At 43.5% G+C, this 22,754-nt stretch overlaps 1 protein-coding gene across 1 annotated transcript in view; it reads left to right on the plus strand.

Moving 5' to 3' along the window:
- Positions 1-22,754, plus strand: part of LOC143961248 (venom factor-like) — a 205,025-nt gene that overhangs the window by 60,388 nt on the left and 121,883 nt on the right. The window contains exons 11-17 of the mRNA XM_077470483.1: positions 175-321; positions 2,065-2,271; positions 9,559-9,762; positions 11,520-11,681; positions 13,754-13,883; positions 19,940-20,014; positions 21,990-22,181. Coding sequence (XP_077326609.1) covers positions 175-321; positions 2,065-2,271; positions 9,559-9,762; positions 11,520-11,681; positions 13,754-13,883; positions 19,940-20,014; positions 21,990-22,181 — 1,117 coding nt within the window. The remainder of the gene's footprint in view (positions 1-174; positions 322-2,064; positions 2,272-9,558; positions 9,763-11,519; positions 11,682-13,753; positions 13,884-19,939; positions 20,015-21,989; positions 22,182-22,754) is intronic.

Consider the following 22,754-nt stretch of genomic DNA (forward strand, 5'->3'; position numbering starts at 1 on the left):
TGGTCTTATTTTGGAATATTTTGTAATATTTTAAATGGAAGTAGCAATTTTTTGCTGGTGATGGCAAGGTATAATTGTTGATGGCTGGGTAAATATTAGAGATTTTTTATGTAGAAAGATCTGTGATAAAACTGTTGTGTTTCAGCATACCTGTCATCTATTTATCTATCCTAGGTGTTTGTCACCAACCCAGATGGGACTCCAGCACACCGTGTCCCTGTGGTGGCGGAACCAGGGTCAGTGAGAGGGGTTACACTGAAAGATGGAACTGTCCGGCTGACCATCAATACCCGTGCAGATATAAGCTCACTTGAAATAACGGTAACAATTTAAATGTTTTATACAATAGTTTGGATCTTGTTTAGTAGTTTCATAACACAATAATGTAGACATGTATGGTGTAAATTAAATAAAAAGACAAAAAACAAAAAGAAAAGTACTTAGATTAGCAACTAGGGATGCACCGATATATCAGCTGCCAAAAATTATCATCCGAAAATAGGGTTATTTGCATTTTGCTGATAGAAAAAAAAGGTGCCGATAATGGTATCCTGCAAAATCGCATCTCATCGACTTCAATGCAAAATTATGTAACATTGACTTCAATGCCAAAACGCCCCCTATTGACTGCAAATTAAAAACGCATTCCCACTGACTTCAATACAAAATCGCGTCCCATTGACTTCAATGCAAAAAACGCCCCCTATTGATTGCAATGCAAAATCGTATCCCAATGATTTCAATGGAAAATCACATTCCACTGACTTTAATGCAAAAACGCCCCCTATTGACTACAATGTAAAATTGTGTTCCATTGACTTCAAAGCAAAAAAGCCAGCCACATTAATTAAATGTAAAGAAAAAAAAAAAAATTAAAACTGTCCATTTCGGTTTTGGTTTTCGGGCAAGTGCATCCTGAATTTTTGGTTTCAGCACCGGAATTTTCATTTCAGTGCACCACTATTAACAATCATTGGGGATCTGTTTTGCAATTACCATCCTTTAGCAAAACTATTAAGTTGACTAATGGAGTTTTTATACAATAGGAATTAATGTTGATTAAGCTTCAGATGGTACACAGTAGACCCAAACCACCTACCCAGAAATTTTGCAGCCTTATTCATACAGCTCATGACCATCCTACTTCTTAAATCATATTGTCACTGCCAAGCCAGTTTTCTGGGACTACTAACTCTTGATAGATGCGAAAGTGTTGACCGTATACTAAAAAATACACACACTTTGAGGTTGGGCTAATTGGAGTATGCTAAGACCCCAGTCCAACACAGTTTTATTTGTTTTCAGTTGGGTTTAAGAGTATGTCTTTCATGTACTAGCAGATCAAGAAACCTTGTATGATTGAGCACTAGCTTGGAATGTAGACATCACTGTGCAAAAGATCTTACCTAACAACTCAGCCTAGAGGTGACCATGGCCATTCTAGGGTAGCCAGACATCTAAAGTGATAGCCATATAGCAAGCCTGGGGGTTCGGCAACCGTAATAGGATGAGCCATTATTCTTGGGCGTGTTACGTGTTGATGGAAAAGCTACACGATTTTTGGAAATATTTTATACAGAACCAATTATATAATAATAAAAGAAATATAATATTTTCTATCATTACTTGAAACAAATAATCTCTAGGCAATATTTAAAAGTGTATCCCTAGCCAAAACATGTTTCAGTCTTGGATAGAGTGGAGAAGGGTTAGAATCTCTTTCAGAAGTTTATTGCTGTTAGGGAGAATCTCTAGGACAGAATCAGGACACATGGAATATCCAACATTTTGTCACTGGAAAAGTAGGTGAAGGGAAATCTTTCAATAGGGACACCTGTTCTAATGAAAATTGTCTAAGATATTTCCGTCTTTGGAGATTTCTTCTTATTTCCTGTTGTGTCTTTGGAATAGAAGGTGAGGAAAAATATTTCCAATTAGACACAAACTAAAAAAAAAGTTTTGGCCATAGTAGTTTTTGCCTTTGATCTGTAGCTTTTTATTTTACTTGAAATCTTTGTTTGTTCTTTTTAATAGTTTTGTCTTGATTGTTTTTTCTATTATAAGGCAAGAACAGATGATCCAAGATTACAGCCTACCCTACAAGCAAGTTCTTCCATGACAGCCACTGCATACCAACCACGTGGTGGTAATTATCTGCATCTCAGCATTGCTGGTGGAGAACTGAACATTGGTGAAAATGCTGCTATCAACTTCATTATCCGGAACAACAACCCAGCAGTTCAGAACCAGATCACCCATTTCAATTACATAGTAAGGAATCTGTAAATACCATCCGTGTCATGTTTCATTTTTAAATTACTATGATAGGCTCAAATTTCTTTCTTAATGTAGACAAACCCAAAGAGTCAGAATGTTTCAAATGATGGACATATACGTGCTAATTATGTGTAACTAACATTTTCCGACAACAAATGTTGGATGTGAGCTTGTTGGCGGAAAGTCCGATCGCGTGTATGCTCCATTGAACATTTGTTGTCGGACTTTCCACCAAAAAATGTTGGTTAGCAGGTTCTCAAATTTTCCACCAACAAATTTTGTTGTCTGACTTTCCGATCATGTGTACACAAGTTCGTCGCACACAAAAGTTCACGCATGCTCGGAATCAAGCAGAAGGGGCCCAAAGGGTGGCTATTGAACTTACTTTTTATCAGCTCGTTGTACGCCTTGTATGTCACCCTGTTCCCACGTTCGTAATTGTCGGCCAACATTTGTGTGACCGTGTCTATGCAAGACAAGTTGGAGCCAACAACCTTCGAACAAAAATCCACAGTATTGTTGTTGGAAAGTCCGATTGTGTGTACGGGGCATTATACTTCCAAGTAGTTGGTACGTCTCAAAGAAAATGTCTTATTCTAATCTTCTACAAAAGGACAGAGACATCTTAGCTCAGGCATTATGCCTCTGTCTTTGTAATGCCTGTGTTTTTTTGACAGCTAAACTTAGTTTTTGAATGGGAATAGCGGGCCTCAACCATAAGCCTAGTGTTTAGTTTACAGTTGCAGCACGGCTATATTTCCTTGAATGAAAGAAGGGAGATTAAGGTCTGGTGTGACCCCTTTGACACCTCCATCCCTAATAATGCACAAAAAACAAGAAAAATAGCCCTGGGACTTTAAATGAGGTGAGAGAGGTTTAGCCAATGTCCACAACAAACACTGAGACAAAATTCAATTTATTTGTTTCAAAATGTTATGCAACAGAGCGGCAACAACAATGATTGTGAGTTACCCATCATAATAGCCAATGTGCACAACACAAGTGAAAGTAAATATACAAAGATTTATTACAAATGTTATACATCCATGAGCAACAATAAAACTTAAACGTTGCTGGGTCAGTAAATACGCATACACAATATAAAAATGTACATACATGTGGACAGAAAATATGTAAACATAATGCAGACATCAATAATACCCAGCATGTACTGGCATAAAACAAGCATCAATAGAGCCCTATGCATTTCGCGAGACCCTGCTCGCTTCTTCAGGGGCGGATGCATGAATGTTGTATCTGCAATGTAAACAATATCAGTAAATGTATGTTGTTGATAAATGGGGGCAGGCGGAATAATTGGCAAGAGAGGTCAAAAACAGACCTCATACTTACTGAAGGTCTGAGATAAATCGGCAAACGCTGGATATCAAAATGGCAGCCGTGTAGTGCATCCAGCTCGGGAGCTGAGGGGGCGGAACAAACAAAAGCCACAACAGGGGAACATCCGGAGGATCAGTACGGTCTGGATAGGGGTATTTCTCACTGCGGTCTCCACTTAGCCCCTTAACTCGTGTCTTGAAAACGTCTGCAAGAATGCACATATATCAGAGGGCATCATAATTGCAAAATGGGCTTAATGTATAAGGTTCTAAAATTTAATTTATGTATACATAAAGATGTAAATAAAGTAATTAACCTTATTAGAGTATGTTGGTATGAAAGACTATCTAAAATATGAAATATGGTAAATGCATGAATGCAGACCAACATAATTGTAAAGCTGGCATGGGCAGAGAGACTACGGAGCAATATAGAAATGATATACCGTATATACTCGAGTATAGGCCGACCCGAATATAAGCCGAGGCCCCCAATTTACCCCCAAAAAACTGGAAAACTTATTGACTCGTGTATAAGCCGAGGGTGAGACATGGCTGTCCATCCCTGTGTGTGTGTCCGTCCATCCCTGTGTGTCCATCCATCCCTGTGTGTGTGTCCGTCCATCCATCCCTGTGTGTGTATCCATCCATCCATCCATCCATCCATCCATCCCTGTGTGTGTGTGTGTGTGTGTGTGTATTCATCCATCCATCCATCCCTGTGTGTGTGTGTGTGTATCCATCCATCCATCCATCCCTGTGTGTGTGTGTGTGTGTGTGTGTGTGTGTGTGTGTGTGTGTGTGTGTCCGTGCAGCCTTGTGTGTGTGTGTGTGTGTGTGTGTGTGTGTGTGTGTGTGTGTGTCCGTGCAGCCTTGTGTGTGTGTCCAGCCTACCTGTGTCCCAAGCCTCCGTCCCGAGCCGCCGTCGTCCCGAGCCTCCTCCGACCCGTGCCGTGCCTCCTCCGTCCCGTGCCTCCTCCGTCCCGTGCCGTGCCTCCTCCTTCCCGTGCCTCCTCCGTCCCGTGCCGTGCCTCCTCCGTCCCGTGCCTCCTCCGTCCCGTGCCGTGCCGATGGATCGCCGCTCTTCTCGGCGGCCATTCTACAATTCAAAATTCCGCCTCCGCCTGTGATAGGCGGAACACTCAATTTCCCAGCAGCCTGTGTTCCGCCTATCACGGACATCCTCTCATACTCGTCCGTAGTATGAGAATGAGCAGATGTCCGTGATAGGTGGAACACTGACTGCTGGGAAATTCAGTGTTCCGCCTATCACAGGCGGAGGCGGAGAAGGAGGCGCGGCTTTTAAATTTTAATGTCCGCCGTCTGTCTGCTCGATACGCTGATCGAGCAGTCAGACAGCGGTGACTCGAGTATAAGCCGAGGGGGCACTTTCAGCCTCAAAAAAGAGGCTGAAAATCTCGGCTTATACTCGAGTATATACGGTAAGTATTACATGTGTATAAGAACAATGTAACAAACCCAACAGGTGTCAAGAAAGTAAGAAAGTAGTACCTCAACGGAGTAAAAAATCCAATGGTTGTCAATTTGTTCTTAGAGATGTGACTGCTCTATCCAAAAAAGTTGTGAATCAGAATCCCAGCCGTGCTGAACATCTAGCTATATCCACACGGCTTGAAGGTTACTCCCCCAACATCATGTACGGGTGGTGACGCATGGAAGCACATAAACCGTCCACCATCAAAGGGGGTGCACAGATACAACAACCACCCAACCGTCCAGGATGACCCACACAGCCCACACCTCAATTACGTCAGGGAGACGTCAGTGTATGGGCGTGGAAAACATGGCGCCGCTGTGCAGGTGGCCACCCCCGTCAAAAGGCAGGGGAGGACAGCAAGAGATCAGGAACAGAACTGACCTATGCACATCACAGCCCCCGAGCTGGATGAAAACCACCACCATAAAGGACAAACACCGAAAGGGGAACAGCTCAGCACCAGCAAGGCCCCCTGGGAGTAGTATGCAAATAAAACTGGCCAAAGGTAGATAATCGAATAGATGTAATGTGGACAAAGGCTAATGGTAACAACAGACCAGTGTGTGGGCTGAATGGATGTCTTCCACCCGGGTTTAATCAAAGAAGGGAGATTAAGGTCTGGAGTGACCCCTCTGACACTTCCATCCCTAATAATGCACAAAAAAACAAGAAAAATAGCCCTGGGACTTTAAATGAGGTGAGAGAGGTTTAGCCAATGTCCACCACTGAGACAAAATCAATTTATTTGTTTCAAAATGTGTTTGTTGTGGACATTGGCTAAACCTCTCTCACCTCATTTAAAGTCCCAGGGCTATATTTCTTGTTTTTTGTGCATTATTAGGGATGGAGGTGTCAGAGGGGTCACACCAGACCTTAATCTCCCTTCTTTGATTAAACCCGGGTGGGGTAACCCGTATTTACCATATTTCATATTTTAGATAGTCTTTCATACCAACATACTCTAATAAGGTTAATTACTTTATTTACATCTTTATGTATATATAAATTTAATTTTAGAACCTTATACATTAAGCCCATTTTGCAATTATGATGCCCTCTGATATATGGGCATCCTTGCAGACATTTTCAAGACACGAGTTAAGGTGCTAAGTGGAGACTGCAGTGAGAAATACTCCTATCCAGACCGTGCTGATCCTCCGGATGTTCCCCTGTTGTGGCTTTTGTTTGTTCCGCCCCCTCAGCTCCCGAGCTGGATGCACTACACGGCTGCCATTTTGATATCCAGCATTTGCCGATTTATCTCAGACCTTCAGTAAGTATGAGGTCTGTTTTTGACCTCTCTTGCCAATTATTCCGCCTGCCTCCATTTATCAACAACATACATTTACTGATATTATTTACATTGCAGATACAACATTCATGCATCCGCCCCTGAAAAAGTGAGCAGGGTCTCGCGAAATGCATAGGGCTTTATTGATGCTTGTTTTATGCCAGTACATGCTGGGTATTATTGATGTCTGCATTATGTTTCTGTCCACATGTATGTACATTTTTTATTGTGTATGTGTATTTACTGACCCAGCAACTTTCACGTTTTATTGCTGCTCACGGATGTATAACATTTGTAATAAATCTTTGTATATTTATGTACTTTCACTTATGTTGTGCACATTGGCTATTATGCCGGGTAACTCACAATCAATGTTGTTGCCGCTCTGTTGCATAACATTTTGAAACAAATAAATTGATTTTGTCTCAGTGTTTGTTGTGGACATTGGCTAAACCTCTCTCACCTCATTTAAAGTCCCAGGGCTATTTTTCTTGTTTTTTGTTATTTCCTTGAATGAGTCACCATGTTACACAAAATTACACATTTGTTTTTTTATAGGGCTGTCAGCCAACCATGTGACAGTTGCAGCAGTGGGTGGTAAGAGAACTTTGAAAATGCTCCTCAACCATTCTTTTTCAGTGCAAGTATAAACTAGGTATGAGGGTCACCATCTACTTTCTGGACTGAGACACCAGCTCAGTGTCAGAAACCATGAAACAGACTGAGACAGAAGTACAATCAAATCACACTTGTTTATTAATAAAAATAAAAAGGTAAATAGAAAAAAGCATATTCAAGCATAGCCAGAGTCCTATAGCCAGTTCGGTTAGTCAGTCCAAAGTTCATTAACCAGATCGGGTAATCAGCCAGGCCGGAAGTCAGGGATCCAAGGAGAGCAACCGCAAGCACGATAAGAAGCCAGGTGGGATGTCAGCAAGCCAGTCTTGAAACAAACAGCAGGAGATGGTTCCCTGTGATGAGACCAACGCAAAGACAAATTAAAAAGTGAGCAGGAAGGCTTTAAATAGGCAGTTCAGACGAGCATCATCGGGAACAGCTGGTAACTGGGGAAAGAGAAGAGAGCTGGCAATTAGCCGACAGCTGAGTGGCCAGCCCAGAGGAGGAAGGGCTAAGCCAACCCTGACACTCAGAGATCACACATCAGCCCCTGCTGTAGTCTCCCACCTTACAATTTGTTACAAAATACAATCTTATCTCTGAGGGAGACCTGAGGAAATGCTTCCTCCCCCTGCAGCAGAATAATGACATCATCTCAGCCAGGGCAAAGTCAATGGGCTGGGCCTTAAGGACTGACTTTTAATGATAAAGGGTGGATCTCTTTGTAAAGTTATACCTTTGCTGTTCATTGTGACAGCGGTAGACCTCAGTCAAGTTTTAGTTGCTGGCTTCACTCCTTCACTTTCTGTGTATTTGATGGGTGTCAGAACAGAAAGTAAGGGGAAATCTCACCAATTGAAAAACAGAATGTGACAAAAAAAAAAGTTTAGTAGAGTGGGTAAAGATTAGGCACCTACAGCCTTCACCTCAAAATCTAAAATGTTAAGTGTCAGGACCAACAGGGAAGTCCAACTGGTACAGGAGAGAGCCCATGGGTGACTTTAGTAGTAGAATTCGCTATTGGAATAAAGGGTACCCTGGGTTTCAGGGATCCTAAGGTGCTCTACAAGTTTACTGTATGTACAGACACCTTTAGGTGACAGCTTTTCTACCTCACCAGTTGCTCTTCTGCACAAGGTTCTTCTTTAAGGCCCCTTTCACACTGGGGCGGTTTTCAGGCGCTACAGCACTAAAAATAGTGCCTGTGTAGCACCTGAAAAAACCGGCCCCTTTCACTCCAGTGTGAAAGTCGGAGGGCTTTCACACTGGAGCGGTGCTCTGGCAAGATGGTGAAAAAAGTCCTGCTAGCCGCATCTTTGGAGCGATGAAGGAGCGGTGTATTTACCGCTCCTAAACCGCTCCTACCCATTGAAATCAATGGGGCAGCACGGCTATACCGCTAGCAGTGGTTAAAACCACCCCACTAGCGGCCGCATATAAAAATAGCGGCGCTTTACCGCCGTCGCCCGCACCGCCTCAGTGTGAAAGGGGACTTAAATTCCTGTATGGATTAACCAAAAAAGAATTACATGTTGCTGCATTGATGTTGCTCAACAAGAGGGTTAGATCGTTGGTCAATCTATAATGAATAGTTCTGTTTTTGGAGGTTGTCACCAAGTTATGGGTGGATGTGTCCCCAAGTCCACCCTCTTGTTGCTTCTTTCATTTTAACATAAATTTTTATATTGCACAGAAAGTAATAAGTGGAGTGAAAGTCACGTGTGTGTGTGCATAAGCCCTGGTTCACACCAGTGTGGCTTTAAAATCTCGCTACTTCAGTGCAATTTTAAAGCCGCCTGATCAGTGCCATTTAATTGCGGATTGCGACCTCATTTGACAGAAGTCAATGCAAGTCATAATGAAATCTCAAAAAAGTACTGCAGGTACTTTTTTTAAAGTCGCTGCAACTTGAGTTGCAATGATTACAATAGTTCCTTTGCCGAGTTGTCATATGCTCTTGAACTGTCAAATCGCATGACAAATCACACTGCTGTGAACCAGGGCTAAGACGCCTTTAATGAAGGTGGAGAGGGATAGATGTCAAAACTTTGGAGGTGACATTGTACATCTGACATTTCACTGGATGATCTAGTCTACCAACGTCCGAAACTGAATGTAATTTTTTGTGTTCACAAATCCAACACACAATTAGATATATTTCATTAATACCATTCGTTAACCTCTCTGCCTCTCGCCAGCTCTTTTGGCCGGCTTGTCTTTGGCTAAAGTGGCATGAATTTGCTGAAAGGCAAACTAGATAGTGACAAGGTTGCTGCCTCTCCTTAAAGAAAATTTTCTTCAACTTATGGATTAATTGTTAGAGGGCCAGTGGTGGCATATCTTTAGGCCCGATATTCCAAGGGCTGTCCAAGCTGGAATTCTTACAAAAAGCTCTTTTACTTCATGTTATGTGTTGCTAGACTTTACAAATATTGATTCTAGGCATACTAATTTGTGAATTGGGACTTGGTTTCCAGTTTATGATTTTAAATTTGAATAAAAAGAGACTTATGTATTTTGTTTTCAACCTACAGATACTAAGCAAAGGTAGAATAATGAGAACTGGAAAACAAGATAGGTCCCAAGGCCAATCCCTTGTGACTTTGCTGCTGCCAATGACATCAGAGTTCATCCCATCTTTCCGCATATTGGCCTATTATTTGGTCACAAATGGAGCAGAACGTGAAGTCGTGGCTGACTCTGTCTGGGTAGATGTAGAAGATACCTGCATGGGAACGGTAAGAATGTCCTAGGAAGCAATTAGAGATCATATTGGTTGGGCACTGCCATCTGTGATATCAGCAGATCATCAAATAATTCTAGCAACTTGGAAATCAATATAAAATTATTCTTCTGCTTTGAAAGTGTTGCTTTTCACCAGAAATCCAAAATGCACAAATATGTACATGTTGTTGCCAATATATGTCTAAACCCAAGTTTAACTCTTAGCCCAATCCTAACCCCAACTTCCAATGTCAACCCAACTCCTAATCATGTTCTATATGGCCAATTGTATGAAGACACCTAATACAATTTTCAGGTTCAGGTGTTTCCAGTGTTAATTCTATAGCATAAAAGGTTAGACAATTATGAGCTTGTGGGAACAGTTTAGAGGAAGTGCTTTCTATGCACAAAGGCAGCTCTATCATGGTGGTGGCAGTGCGGGGCTCCGTCCACCCAGCCATGTAATCCATTCCCAGTGTTCTGTGAATGTCAAAACTACAGATATCGACAGCCTTTGTGGCTGGCGGCTTGTAGTTCTCAATGAACTACCAGGGCACTGTTGAGTACTCTAGTAGTTCATTAAGCTGCAAGAAAAATGTTGGGACTTTAAATGAGGCCGAAAAGCCTCCATCCCTATTGGCACGGTAAAAATAAAAGGTTGGGACTTTGACAAAGCATGCGATTTTGGAAGCAAAAAACAGAAGAGCAACAAAAATCAATAGTATAAATTTATTAACTATAGATTAAATGTATAGCATAGGGCACAAAGATACACATTGTATAATCCATGATCCATCATAAATAGTAAATATATTGAAGTATTGCACATCAAAAACATCAATCCCACAGTTCATACATCAAAAGCATTGACCTTGTATATAGGCATATTGCACACAGTAAAAATCAATAGAATTAAGTAAAAACATTCCAGAGTCTAGTAAAACTGCATGTTTAAATGTAATTTGTAGTATTTGAAGCTCTACGCATTTCGTGGCTACATTGCCACTCATCAGGAGCTGATAATATGATGAATATCTGTGGGACAAGAAATGGTGTGCCGACAGTTAGTCAGGTTTGTATAATAAATGAGAAAAAAATGGAGGAAACAAAAACAATGTATCCAAAACGAGTACCCATACTCACGGGTCATGGAATGGCAAGAGGCGCAGCCACGGACAATGGAGGTAGCCGGGAGTGTCAACCGATACGGGAGCTGAGGCAGACAGAGCGTGCGGTATCACGATGAGGCTGTGTACCATAGATATAAACCAAAAGTGATCATCACCCTACGATGATATTAATGAAAAACCTAGCACTGAAGGTCCCAATATTTCTCTCAGCTTATCTTTTTGCAGTCCGTAAAGCTTTGTTGAATATTCATATATGCAATTTCACTTTGTTACACTCCAACGTCATATATGCATCACCTGTGGAGACTATAGACAGCCATGCTATCACACATTATACAATTGGTCCACCTTTGCCACTATCGGGAAGCTGGTTCAGAGCAAAGGCATGTAGACAAAAAGTGGCTGAAGGAGGCTGGTGGAGATCAGCAACACTGAGAAGCAAATAACCACATAAAAAAAAATGCAAATAATATTTTAATTTAAGAAAACATTACATTTCCTAATGATACACAGTGCTTTAGCAAACTAAAAGTCATATAATTAGGGTTTATATCTACTTTACCATATTATGGATTGTGTGAAAACAGGGTGCTTTTGTTAAACCTATTTCAATACAAATAAAACTTTGGTCTGCCTCACAGCTGACGATTTCAGGCGAAAGGGATCGGGACAATGCAATTCAACATCCTGGAGCTTCTATGAAACTTAGACTGAAAGCTGACCACAAGGCCAGTGTGGGATTGGTGGCCGTGGATAAAGGTGTTTTTGTGTTAAATAGCAAATATAAGATATCCCAGACCAAGGTAAGCTGATTAATGTTAGTAGGCAAATGCATTTGTTATGATAATCAAAATGTAAATTAGAGATTTTTTAAATATTATAATTGAGATATTTATACAACTATAATGGTGGTTAGAATAGTGATAATACATTAAAGTGCCTATAATTGGGATGATGGTAATGGTGTTAAAGAAGGTAATAACAGTCATACTGAAATGAGTGGTGAGAAGAAAGAATAGAAGAGAAAGGATAAGGGGGTAAGATGATTTTTGATGAAGTAAAGCAGAAAAATAAAGAGTTGACAATAAGAATGAAGATAATGGTTGACAATGATGGTTGTGGTGACTGAGTAGACGATATTGATTATGAAGGAGATTTATCAGTGATGAGCAGGCTGGTGATAGATATAATGATGCTGAGAACAATTATTAGGAGTAAGGCTGGGTTCACACTGCTGCGGGGGGAGATCCGGATGTGATTCGCACCGCACTGCAGTGCAAATCACATCGGATCTCTGTAGCGATGCAAGTTCAGCCATACAGATAGTATGGCTGAATTTGCATCGCTCCTGCAGCAAACTCGCACGGGACCCTTTTTTTGGTCCGCAGCAGAATCGGATCGCATGGGTGTTCACACCATGCGATCCGATTCCTGTGCGAGTGTGCAGATCGCACTGCGATATGCGGACGGATCTGGGGGTGTCATTATGATTTCATTGACACTCCCAGCAGTTCGCATAGGGCAGTGTGAACTGCCGGCGGGAGTCATGCGATGCGGGAAAACGCCGCGGATTTGTGGCGTTCCCGCATCGCTATAGTGTGAACCTAGCCTAATGCAGAAGAGAAGGAAAAAGAAGGGGATGATATTTGGGATGATGATGATGATACAGAAAAGAGAAACTTGTTGAAGACATGATTATGGTTATGATTATGGTTTCTGTTGATAGGGGTAATGATGATGATAAAGACTTTTGGGCTAGTGTATTTTCTAGGGAAAGGCAGCCAAAACACATGGCTTACTGACTGATGGTTCTGATGAAGGGTTTGATGGGGCAGTGATGAGGATGAGGGTGCTGATGATAAAAAGGTTTTACATAAGGTTGAATAAAGACACCAGTCCATCCTGAGTGAGTGTCTACAATTGTCCCTATCCCTGTACATTGCACACTCACATTAGTCCCTGCCCTCAATGAGCCCATTCATATACCAGGGCCAATTTTGGACAGAAGCCAATTAACCTACCTGCATGGCATTGGAGTGTGGAAGGAAACTGGAGTAAACCCATGCAGGCACAGGGAGAACATGCAAATTCCATGCAGGTAGTGTTGTGGTTGGGATTTGAACCAGCAAGCCCATTTACTACTAGGTGAGAGTGCTAACCACTGCACCACTGTGCTGCCCTAGGTTGGTGGGAAGCAATAGTAATGATGAAGACGATGATGAAGGTGATGGTGTTGATATCCCTGAAAAAATGTAATGTAAGTGTAATGGTGGCAGAGGTAGTAATAAATATAAAGTGATTATGAAGGTGATGAGGATGATGAATGTTTGTTGATAATGGTGGTAGTGATAGGGAAGAGGTTTGTGATGACGTTGATGATGGAGAGACAAATGATGGTGATGCTGGTGATGAGGAAGAGTATGACCATAATGGTTGGAGCTAGATGATAGTGTAATGGTGGTGGTGATGATGAAAGTGATGATGGAGGATTAGATAAAGGTGGGTGTAATGATATGAAGACAATGAAGGTAATGATGATGATGGCAAGCAAAGTTCACCATGCAATAGGATCCTTATAAAAAGTTACAAAAGGATTGTGCATACCAAGGGTGGTTAGGGGAGTATGATGACGAGAATGCGGATGTTAATGGTATTGATGATGGCGATAAAGAGTATGTCAATGTTGATGAAAAACTTTGTAATGATAATGATGGTAAAAACGATGTCAATGAGAAAACTATTGATGATAATGATGATGATGGAAACCATACTGATGATGAAATGATTGGAGCAATAGTGACAGACTTGTTGATGATGATTTTGATAATGCACATTCTAATGTTGATAAAAAATAATTTTTGCTCTTCTGTATTAGATATGGGATTCAGTGGAGAAATATGATACTGGCTGCACTGCGGGAGGTGGTGCTGATGCTGCAAGAGTGTTTTACGATGCCGGATTGGCATTAGGCAACAATTTCCATGGTTCCACCCCTCAGAGATCAGGTGAATATAATGCATCATTTGATTATTTTCAAACTGCAACATACCCTTGCTCTGAAACAAGCTAGTAGCTAACTTAAAGTTGAACATCACTACATCTGAGCACTAAACCAAAAATACTTTTTAATTCATTTTTAATATTCAAAGCAAACTCCCCCATCCATCATGTACCATTTACTTCCTAGACTCTATCTGTCCTTAGCTCAGGCATGCAGGTAGGTGGGTGTGCTTAGCTGGGTAAGCCCCTCCTCCTCGCCTGAAGACTCCTTATGATGAATGACATAATTTTCCTATGTATGAAAACCAGGAAGGAAGAAATGTTAACAAAAAACATTTAAAACAAGTAAAATATAGTATACCTTCCTATCTATTTATTAATGCTAGCAACATAAGGATTGCAAATATTCAGTGTTGATTGAGAGAGTGAAGTTTCACTTTAAAGTTTATGCTAGCCTCAGCCACCTCTGAGCAAAGTATCAATATTATAGGTTACCTAAACTAAGGAGAAATACTTGACACAGTAACACTGTCTGAAGCCATCTGACTCTAAGGCCGCGTACACACGCGCGGACTGTTTGCCCAACCTTGTTCGTCAAACAGTTTCGGCAAACAGTCCGCATAAAATTTGCATGAGCGGACTTGCCCACACACGAGCGGACTGTTTCAGCAAACTGTTTGCCAAACAGTTCGCTCAACTTTTGAAATGAACGGACTCGCCCACGTAAGGAGGAGGCAAATCCGCCCATTTCGAGCGCGTGTACAGGTAGGTGGGGCCCGCGAAGGAGACGTCGCGGGCTCCGCCGCCTGGAATGGGCTTAAAGGGGAACCCCAACGCCGAAAAAAATCGGCGTGGGGGTTCCCCCAAAGTCCACACCAGACCCTTGTCCGAGCACGCTACCCGGCCGGCCAGGAAAGGGGGGCGAGCGAGCGCGCCCCCCCCCTCCTGAGCCGTACCAGGCCGCGTGCCCTCAACATGGGGGGGTGCCTTGGGGAAGGGGGGGCCGCGCGGCCCCCCCACCCCAAAGCACCTTGTCCCCATGTTGATGAGGACAAGGGCCTCTTCCCGACAACCCTGGCCGTTGGTTGTCGGGGTCTGCGGGCGGGGGGCTTATCGGAATCCGGGAGCCCCCTTTAAGAAGGGGGCCCCCGGATACCTGCCCCCCACCCTATGTGAATGAGTATGGGGTACAATGTACCCCTACCCATTCACCTGTGAAATAAAGTACAAAAAAAAACACAACACAGGGAAAAAATATTTTATTGCACAGCTCCGGGGGTCTTCCGTCTTCGGGGGTCTTCTCGCCGGACTCCTCCGCTATCTGTGTGTAGCTCTTTTACTAGCGGAGGAGTCCGGCTTTCTTCCTCCCCGCCGCCGGCCTCTTCTCCCGACTTCGGGGGTCTTGTCCCCCTCTTCGGTTCTTCTGCCGGGCCACCGCGCCTTCTTGTAGCTCTTTTGCAGGCGGTGGCCCGGTCTTCTGTCGCCGCCTTCGGTTCTTCTGCCGGGCCACCGCGCCTTCTTGTAGCTCTTTTACAGGCGGTGGCCAGGTCTTCTGTCGCCGCTGTCGTCGCCGCCGCCGCCGCCTTCCATTCTTGTTCTTCTTCTTGTTCTTCTTCTTCTTCTTCTTCTCCTGGAGATGTTGACTCGACGAGCTCTCCGGCCGGAATGCCAGAGCCGCGCTGTGCGGTCACTTATATAGTGACAATGGGGCGGTGTCACATGGTATATGTCACATGGGTTGGTCACATGGGTTGATGTCACATGGGGACTATGACATCGTAAGGGGGCGGGGTCACCATGTGACCAACCCATGTGACATATACCATGTGACACCGCCCCATTGTCACTATATAAGTGGCAGCGGAGCGTGTCCCTGGCATTCCGGCCGGAGAGCTCGTCGAGTCAACATCTCCAGGAGAAGAAGAAGAACAACAAGAAGAAGAACAAGAACGGAAGGCGGCGGCGGCGGCGGCGGCGGCGACGACAGCGGCGACAGAAGACCGGGCCACCGCCTGTAAAAGAGCTACAAGAAGGCGCGGTGGCCCGGCAGAAGAACCGAAGGCGGCGACAGAAGACCGGGCCACCGCCTGCAAAAGAGCTACAAGAAGGCGCGGTGGCCCGGCAGAAGAACCGAAGAGGGGGACAAGACCCCTGTAGTCGGGGGAAGAGGCCGGCGGCGGGGAGGAAGAAAGCCGGACTCCTCCGCTAGTAAAAGAGCTACACACAGATAGCGGAGGAGTCCGGCGAGAAGACCCCCGAAGACGGAAGACCCCCGGAGCTGTGCAATAAAATATTTTTTCCCTGTGTTGTGTTTTTTTTTGTACTTTATTTCACAGGTGAATGGGTAGGGGTACATTGTACCCCATACTCATTCACATAGGGTGGGGGGCCGGTATCCGGGGGCCCCCTTCTTAAAGGGGGCTCCCGGATTCCGATAAGCCCCCCGCCCGCAGACCCCGACAACCAACGGCCAGGGTTGTCGGGAAGAGGCCCTTGTCCTCATCAACATGGGGACAAGGTGCTTTGGGGTGGGGGGGCCGCGCGGCCCCCCCTTCCCCAAGGCACCCCCCATGTTGAGGGCACGCGGCCTGGTACGGCTCAGGAGGGGGGGGCGCGCTCGCTCGCCCCCCTTTCCTGGCCGGCCGGGTAGCGTGCTCGGACAAGGGTCTGGTGTGGACTTTGGGGGAACCCCCACGCCGATTTTTTTCGGCGTTGGGGTTCCCCTTTAAGCCCATTCCAGGCGGCGGAGCCCGCGACGTCTCCTTCGCGGGCCCCGCCTACCTGTACACGCGCTCGAAATGGGCGGACTTTCCGAGCGGGAACAGTCCGCTCATTTCGAAAGTACAGCGGACAGGCCCACACACGGGCGGACTGTTCGCTCAAACACAGTTTCAGCGGACAGTTTTTCGGAATTTCCGAAAGACTTTGTCCGTCCAACTGTCCGCTGAAACTGTCCGCTGAAAGCCCACACACGAGCGGACTGTCCGCCCAAACACTGTTCAGCGGACAAGGTTGGGCGAACAGTCCGCCCGTGTGTACGCGGCCTCAGTATATTCTCCTTGTTTAGCTCAATATAGAGGTCCCTGGTCTGCAAATAGCTCCCTCTAGTGGTGCTAATGATGGATGAAAACACACCCAAGCCATTGTGCTGCAAATGTACTTTCCCCATGGTTCTTTGGAGTACACAGTAAATTGTTAAATTTGTGAATGCAATACACTGTATGTGTAAAGTTCAGTTATGCTTTAAAGTGCAACGAAACCCACCGATTTAGCTGTTTACCAAAACAGCTACATTAAATGCATACACCGGTAAAAACTGTTAGAACTGCCAATGTTACTATTTCAGCTTCCAGCCAAACTTTCAAGCCCTCAAGTGTCTGGTGTCATAGCTGATCACATTTACAGCATCATGTCAACTGCAGAAATGGAGGCTAAGATGGCACCATCCTCAGCTGTATAGGATAGGAAGATTAAATAGTTATTGTATATTGGTCCAGCTTGGACCAATGTAACTATGTGTATACCATACCTGTAGGATCCCTCTAGAAGCTGGAAATCACTATAGTAAACACTGCTACTCCAGTGATCTCCAATGGGAGCTGGGTTTCTTGCTGAGTAACTGCTCTGCTGCATTGTGAACACAAGAAGTCAGCTGCTGGGGATGGCACCATTCAGACCTCCAATGACTAAGGGTGTGGGATGAAATGTGGCAGGGGGGAGTAATTAGTTGGTGGAGACATGTAGGCTGAAGCTGATCTTTACTCGTATGTCATAAAGTATTGGGACGTCAGGCTTTACATGAACTTTAATGGCATCCCAGTCTTACTCCGTAGGGTTCAATATTGAGTTGGCCCACCCTTTGCAGCTATAACAGCTTCAACTCTTCTGGGAAGACCATCCACAAAGTTTAGGAGTGTGTATATGAGAATGTTTGACCATTCTTTCATAAGGAATTTGTGAGATCGGGCACTGATATTGGATAAGGCCTGGCTCATCCCAAAGGTGTTTCTCGGGTTGAGGTCAGGACTCTATGAAGACCAGTCAAGTTCCTCAAATCCAAACTTGCTTATTCATGTCTTTATGGACCTTGCTTTGTGCACTAGTCCAAATCATTTGATGGAGGGGGGATTATGGTGTGAGGTTATTTTTCAGGGGCTTGGGCTTGGCCCCTTAGCTCCAGTGAAGGGAACGCTTAAGGCATCAGCATACCAAGACATTTTGGACAATTTCATGCTCCCAACTTTGTGGGAACAGTTTGGGGCTGGCCCCTTCCTGTTCCAGAGTGACTGCGCACCAGTGCACAAAGCAAGGTCCGTAAAGACATGGATGAGCGAGTTTGGGGTGAAAGAACTTGACTGGCCTGAATCCTGATCTGAGCAGAGACTGCAAGCCAGGCCTTCTCATCCACATTAGTGCCTGACCTCACAAATGTGCTTCTGGAAGAATGGTCAAACATTCCCATAGACATACTCCTAAACCTTTTGGACAGCCTTCCCAGAAGAGTTGAAGCTGTTATATTTGCAAAGTGTGGGTTAACTCAATATTGAACCCTACGAACTAAGACTAGGATGTCATTAAAGTTCATATGCATGTAAAGGCAGGCAACCCAATACTTTTGGTAGTATATACATTATATCTACTATACTATTCAGAAAATGCTTTGGATAGACGGGGCAGTGACATCACAATGCAGCAGGGTAGCCGCTTGGCATAGGACCCAAAAACTGAGTCACTAGAATAGTGTTGTCGACTACAGTGGTTTCCAGATTCTAGAGGGATCCCACGGGTATGGTATATGCTAAGTTACATTGGTCCAAGCTGGACTAATGTAAAAAATGCCACACCTGGATATTTTCTTTAAAGCGGAGTTCCACCCAAAATGGAACTTCCGCTTTAAGCACTCCTCGCCCCTTACATACCACATTTTGCATGTAATTTTTTTGGGGGGGAGTGGGGGCTTCATTAGGAGGGGGATTTCCTGTCCCACTTCCTCCTTCCACCCTAGGCAACTCCTCCTTTTGCATTAGGTGGCCCCTCCCTCTAGGCGATTTCCTGGGACACGTGACAGGTCCCAGGAGATCGGCTGTCCACTCCGGGAGCGCAGCGCGACTCACGCATATGCCGTGCATGCCCGGCCATGAAGCCGGAAGCTGTCACGGCGACGGCCGAGAGGAGGGGGAGAGGAGCCACACCCTGTTCGGCCGCAACGCTGGACCGTGGAACAGGTAAGTGTCTGTTTATTAAAAGTCAGCAACTACACTTTTTGTAGCTGCTGACTTTTAATAAACATAAAAATCCTGGAACTCCGCTTTAAGTTCTTCTTTAAGGCTCCAAAGCAACTTAAAAATCCATTCTCTCTTCTGCTATTTGTTTTCAGTAAGTACACATTTTGGGTAATTATTTATAAAACTTTCCAGAAACTAGTATTACTTTAGTACCAATACAGCTCAGAACTATGTGGAGCATTCTGAAATTTTCTACACAGTGCCACCTAAATAAAACATGGTGTGAGTAATTTTATGACTTCTACTGTATATGACCAGGATTGTGCCTGTTTAGAATACAATTTTCCTAAATTAAAATGAAAGAATCAGTCTAAGCCTTTGTCCGACGGATTTTGTCTGAAACTGGTGTTGCATATACACGGTCGGACAAAGTTGTCGGAAAATCCGATCGTACGTAACATGATGCCGTTATTTAGTTACAACGGGACTACGTTCAGGCTAGTATCCAATAGCTTTGGTCTAGGAATTTGATCTGAGCATGCGTGGCACTTTGTCCGATCGGAATTCTCTACACACAATTGGACAAAGTCCGATCGGATCATGTTTTCGGAACGTTTTATAGCCCAGCTCTAAAACTTTGTCGGTCGGATATTCCGACGGAAACAGTCCGATGGAGCCCACACACAGTCGGATTATCCGACAACACGGTCCGATCGGACATTTTCCATCGGAAAGTCCAACTGTGTGTACAAGGGCTTAGGACGAGGCACCTGTGTCCTTCTATATTTTTTTGGAGTATACTTTTAACCTTTTTACCTAATTTTCTTTTCCTCCAGAACCTTTGTGCCAAGGAAGATTAAAGCGCAGACGACGTGACACAGCATTATTAATTCAAACAAAGAACTCTAAAGGTAAAACTTGTTTTTTTGGTTAGGTTTTTCTAATTGTTTTTCGAAGGTTTATGTATTTTTAAACTGATGTTCTATATATTTTTTTCTGTTGCTCTATGTATAAAATGTTTGTTTTACAAATACATTCAAAACATTACAAAGGACTACTAAAGCACTATGAGTTAGCTAAATGGCACAGCCGAGGCTCTGTGCTTTGCAGCTACCTTTGTCTGATTGAAACTTCAGACAGGGTCCTCCAATAAGGGATGTGGGGCTGTAGTGATGACCCTTTTTAGTTCTGTCTTAGGACATGTGCTGACAGGGAAACACAGGTTGCTTTCAGGTGCTTTCAGCTCCCATTTGAGGTCAGTTTGACTTCAAATCTGAGCTCCTCTACAGGTCATTGGCAGGTGCCCTTTCAGTTACTTCCTTCCAGGCATCAAGCTACTTAGCTAGTTTTGCATTCCTACTGACTTGCATGGCAGGAAAAGCAGTTCTAAAAGCCTGTTTGCACAGGATCGAGATGGTCAACCCTGGAGCACCCCAGGCACTATTTTTTTTTTTTTGTAAATGTACGCGTACAGTCTAAGGGTGAACATGTTCACAGAACAGAAAATCACATTAACAATCTTATTAGTGTTTTTCTGTTTCTTTATTGCAAAATCAACAGGCCGGGGGCTGGTCCTTGACTTTACTCCTGGAGGTCAGAGACCTTGCTACTGTTTCTCGCAGGGGTACCTGGAGTTATAAAAATGTTTGCAGGTCAAAGTTTTTACAGTATATGTACAGTATATATGCATAGGTGTATATACTGTATATGTCTTACATGTATATACAGTATATGTATTTGATGGGTGCATGAAGCTTTTTTTTCCTAGAAATTAAATACAAATTGACATAAAATTTTAGGAAAATTTAAACCCAAATTTGGGGCAGTATTTTTATAATAAAATGTTTCCTTAGCTGTTATATAAAATAAAAGCAAACATTTAAATTGAAGCACCAAATCACTACTAAGAAGTCCAGATAGAACTTTATTCTGATAAAAGTAAAGGGTACAATCCAAAAAAGATTGTTAATGCATTTTGGGAGTTGAAGAGCACACCTTCATCAGGGCTTGTTTGACAACAGTTCAAACCAACCAAAAGTAAACTGAACCTGCAATGGTATTCTTTTCCAGTGTGAATTATAAGCATATGTTTTTCAGCAGCTTGCTTGTTGTCAATCAAGCCCTGATGAATGGGGCGCTCTTGGACCCCCAACCAGGGTTACATTTTGGATTGCAGCCCTGACTTTTATCGGAATAAAGTTGTATCTGAACCTCTTAGTAGTGGTGAGGAGCTTCGATTTAAACTTTATTACATTACACTCCAAGCCAACGAGACTGTTGGGATCCTCTGGTGTATGGAATCTGCCTGCCCAGCAACCAGATAGTTTACATCAACATCAATACTTTAAGATAGCAATACCAGTGATAACCCTACAGGTCCAGCAATATTTTTCTCCTTTCCCCAAATATTAAATAAATTAAAAAATGCAATACTCACCTTCAATTTGGAGCTGTCCTCCATAGTACCACTTTCTCGCCACAAGGTTATCTCAATTATCTATGTTAAATGATATTCGGTGTCATTAAACCCAGAAGACATGGGACTGTTTCCTAAGGTTTCCTTCATTTACGATGTATTGATGCAGAGAGCTGCACGTCATTATGACAGTATTACTCTCTGCATCATCAGAGGACCACCCAGACAAAAGGCAAAGAAGTAAAAGAAAAGTGTAAGTATAAAAAAAAAGCAACACATGCTGCTTGGAGGTACTTCAGGGACATACAAGGGGGGTTGGTTGAGGAACGGAGGCGAAAGTTCAAAGTTGGGCTCTTGGGATATGTTCTTCCAGATTGTTAACACCATGAACAGAGCATGGGTCAAGTAACACAGGAGATCTTGACATTAAAACGTTTACTGTAACATCTTTTCCTTGTCTATTTTTGCAGCATCGGCCTACGAAGGTCTTGAGAAGACGTGCTGTGAAGATGGCATGAGAACTTTACCAATGAAGATCAGCTGCGAGCGGCGTTCTAGAAACATTGCAGATGGAGAAAAGTGTATTGCCGCCTTCCTGGACTGCTGCAGACACATTGAGAAGATAAGAGAATCTGAGAACGTAAAAAACACACTTGAAAGAAGTAAGGTGACCCTATACAGCAAAATAAGAACGTCCTTTTATCACCATGAGAGCAATTTATTAACCATTTGTTGGACGAATATCACAGATATTCGGGCAGGCTGGACCAAATTTCCCCATATTTTCTGTAATAGATTAGGTCCTATGATCATTAGTTCCATCTAGATGCCAAAATACGGTAACATTTCTCATTGAAATATTTCAGAAAAGTGTATCACACTTTGGCCACTAGATGGAGCTAACAAACATAGGAATTAATCTATTACAAACATTAATGGAAAATTTATCCAGCCTGTAGGCTAGTGCTGTAGCCTGTAGTGCTGTATCGCTGGTATTATTTTTAATCGATTATGCCTTTTTTTTTCTTACTATAAATCAGCCTTTCTCAACCTTCCCAACCAAGAAGAACCCTTGAAATAATTTTGAGGTCTTAGTGATTCCCCACTAAAACCAATTCATTGGGAGTCAATGGGGAAAATGCCCCTTACTTTGGGGGGTCAGTAGGAAGAATTAAATCCTTACAGTGGTGGTCAAAATGCCACCCTTACAGACAGCTAAAAAGATAATTGGGTCA

This window comes from Lithobates pipiens, unplaced genomic scaffold (assembly GCF_037356315.1).
Source record: "Lithobates pipiens isolate NorthernLeopardFrog02 unplaced genomic scaffold, aLitPip1_a1.2 Scaffold_8, whole genome shotgun sequence".
Classification (NCBI taxonomy): domain Eukaryota; kingdom Metazoa; phylum Chordata; class Amphibia; order Anura; family Ranidae; genus Lithobates; species Lithobates pipiens.